The following is a 3394-nucleotide window of genomic DNA, read 5'->3' as shown; positions in this document are numbered from 1 at the left end:
ATGTAATGCTCAGATATGCTAACTTCACTACTGATCGCAGCTGCGGGCACGTGTTCTTGAGAGCTTTTACCATAAAACGTGTCTTCACTTACATTATGCTTCCAATGTCTTGATTGCTATCTTCTGTGCAAAAGGGCGTTTCTTTCTAATGGGCGTGTGGTAGTGAAACGCCCACACTTACCACTAATCTATTGCTCAAGATGATTATAATGATAACGACTAAAATGTTGGTAATCGTAACAAGAACGAAGATCTGCATGTTGACCGCTGTTCACTGCACTACAGAAACCGCTTCCTGGCGAAGACCATTGGGTGATGGTCACCTCGGAGACATACTCTCACACATATTCTGCCCTGCAATACATCGTTTTCAGAATATATATTGGGAAGTTACTTTATGGTGAGAAGTGTTGATTGATAGCTGTTAAAATAGGGATTCATGCGCAAGTACCAGTTTCGCGATTGGTATGCTGTACACCCGGGGGGTCTTGTGCGCTTAATTTAACCTTTTTAATAGCCTACGGGGTAGCATGAATCTTGGCACAAAAAAGTCAAAGGCCACGTTTTTAGGGAGGGAAATTCATTTGAATGCCATGAGAAACTTTCTAACACGTCTTGGTCAGCTTCGCCGCATCAATTTGGTCACTGAATTTCTCAATTAGCAGGCCGGTCTACTGATACTTACATTATCAGTCAAATGGAATCAGCCTGTAAACCACATGGGCAACAGCTTTATACCCAGGAATTGTCCCATCGTAGCTTTTCTACAAACAGTGGTTTAGCTCATACATCCTGAGTGGTATTCCACCGGAAGATCCGCTCCAAAAAGCTTGCCAAATATCCAAATATCCCTCGAGGATATGCAACCTACTGTTGCATCGATGCGTTAACTTGAAGCCCTCTGTACCTCTCAGACCATCCAGGACATGTTTTTAGTTCTCCATATGATGTTTTGGAACGGTGGCTCACAAGAACGCTAGAAAAAAACGTGAAAGGACCTAAAAGTATAATTTGAAAGATAGTATGAACATCGAAAACGTAAAAGCCATCATGTGTTCCTGCTTGACATGATGCCATTGCGTACCATTCACTGATAACATGCTGACAAGACTATTCGCAGTGGTTATCGACGCAGTCATCTTTTGCTCTCTTTTAGTGACGACGAAAGGGGTAAGGTGTAAGGAACTTTTCGTCGGCCAATTCCTGATAGATCTCTTCGTGGATAGACTCAAAAATCCTCAACTAGGGACACTCATCAGGCAATTCACAGGGTAAACAAGATGCGCTGGTCAACAGCGCCTTGACTGCGCGCTGCTTAGTCCACTTTGATATAAGTTCCTCTCTTGAAGTGACATAAAAAGAAGCCAATAAGTTTTCATAAATGAAACTCCTCACAAGGTTGCTGAAAACCCATTTTCAGTTGAGTTTCTCGTGAAAACCAAATTGATTTTCAAATGAGTGTATTTATCGAAAACAGTGCGATTTGGGTTCAAGTGGATCATAAGGTTGACGGAAACTCGGGGACTTCGCCTACCTGATGAGCCCCAAGAGGGACTAAACCAGTCGTGGGCTGTCGAAGAGTTTTCAGTAACCTTGTGAATAGTTTTCTTTATGAAAATTTACTGCGATATCTCGAATATCGTGCCAACTGAATCTTGAGGCGGCCTGTGTGCAGGCACATTCAGTGAGTCTCTCGTGAAAACCAAACTGATTTGCAAATAAGTGTATTTCTCGAGAAGCCAATAAACGTTTTCGTCAAAATTCAACAGAACCGGATGGTAAATGTGTCACAGAAATTAAATCTCCTTCCGAGACAACGAAAAATCTAATCAGGTGTCTGACTGAGAAGACTATAAATGTACACTGCTCCAAATAAAATTTATAGAGTGTATATTTTGCACAGCTGTTGCCAAGAAACGGCTTGTGCTCAAATAATGCCACTCACGAGCGACACTGAACCCCCTTCCTTTCCCGTTGATGCAATTATCCGCGAATGTACCTAGTCAGGCACGTGGTTTCAGTCTAGCATAATATATAGCTATTACGTATCGTCCGGGATGACCAGTGGCAGAAAATCATATTTCCTCGCCAATTTGTTGCATCTGGTCACATTTTCCGAGTATCTTCTATCATCTAAGTACAATATCAGGCTAACTTTGCTTGCTTTATCAATAGTGTTAGCAGCAAGCATTTTTGTTTTTGGAAGATTCCTGGTAATGAATTTAGTGAATATTCCAATCAATCGAAATCATTGTCTAACACTGACACGCCTTTTTGAAAGAAATCAACTTTAGAACGCTCAAGTGCAAAGGAAATTAAGTCGGCCAATGCTTTGGAACCGGACTGAGCGTTTATGAAAGCGACTTGCAAAGCCACGGCTGTCTTCACGGTCGTGCTTTATTCAGTGAGTTTCATTCAATGAACAACCAATGACCAATGACATCTGACTTTTGCATTTTAAGCAGTGTGCCTGGGGTCATTTCGCTCTAGACAGTTAGACTAATCCAGGTTCAATTACGCACATATTCCTGTATGTATTTATGTTATCCATGCGAAACTCAAGTTATATGTGAGTTGGCAAAGACTAGTTCATGAAAACGATAAGTGCCAAGTAATATTTGTTTAGACCAAATTTACAAGACTAGAGATTTCAAACCGCGAGTCTAATGGTCGTATCTGCCGCCGACCTTTAAGGCAGAAAAAGCCGTGAAAACAGGTCATTTAGCAAAGACCAGTTCGTGAAAAACGATGAGTGACAAGTAATATTTGATTAGACCAAATTTACAAGGCTAGAGAGTTCAAACTGCGAGTCTTATGGTCGTATCTGCCACCGACCTTTAAGGCAGAAAAAGCCGTGAAATCTCATTTCACCCCACAAATTCACCCAAATTACATAAAGTTTTAAAATGGGACTTCCCTGACATCTCGTGATAAACACGTTGATAACGTTCAAACTCGACTGCCTTTTGAGTAATTCGGGAGAATTAGCGAAATACACTAATATGTATGAGTGTATTTCGCTATTTTCGTGCAATTTGGGTTCAAGCAAAACATAAGGTTGAGGGAAACTCTGGGACTGTGCCCACTTCATAAACCACAAGAAGGGCGAAGCTGATCTTTGGCGTTTGAACAATATTCAGCAGCCTTATGAGTAGTGTATTACGTTTACACAATATTTCGGGGGGAAATTATTCAGGAAGGAAAAAAACGTCAGTAATTCGTATTTCTGGTAGCATCATAAACAACAGGACCGGCCTTCTCAGCTATAATGAAAGCTTCTCCGTAGTACAAAACAGGAGTATTACTGGCTAAATCCGCTCTGAATAAGCGGATGGAGAGGTATAAAATAGCATTTTTTCTGGTCTGCGCCAAAGGATTAAATAAGAGCATTTTA

At 41.1% G+C, this 3394-nt stretch overlaps 1 protein-coding gene across 1 annotated transcript in view; it reads right to left on the bottom strand.

Annotated features, from left to right (window-relative positions):
- The window catches only part of T265_01722 (hypothetical protein), a gene marked incomplete at both ends in the record, with an annotated part of 4183 nt that extends 1092 nt beyond the window's left edge, over nt 1-3091 (bottom strand). Inside the window, 2 exons of the mRNA XM_009165812.1 lie at nt 1396-1607; nt 2894-3091. Coding sequence (XP_009164076.1) covers nt 1396-1607; nt 2894-3091 — 410 coding nt within the window. The remainder of the gene's footprint in view (nt 1-1395; nt 1608-2893) is intronic.
- Nucleotides 3092-3394: the final 303 nt, after the last annotated feature.

Source organism: Opisthorchis viverrini (assembly GCF_000715545.1).
Source record: "Opisthorchis viverrini unplaced genomic scaffold opera_v5_19, whole genome shotgun sequence".
Taxonomy (NCBI): Eukaryota; Metazoa; Platyhelminthes; class Trematoda; order Opisthorchiida; family Opisthorchiidae; genus Opisthorchis; species Opisthorchis viverrini.
This window is presented reverse-complemented; position numbering and strand designations above follow the sequence as displayed.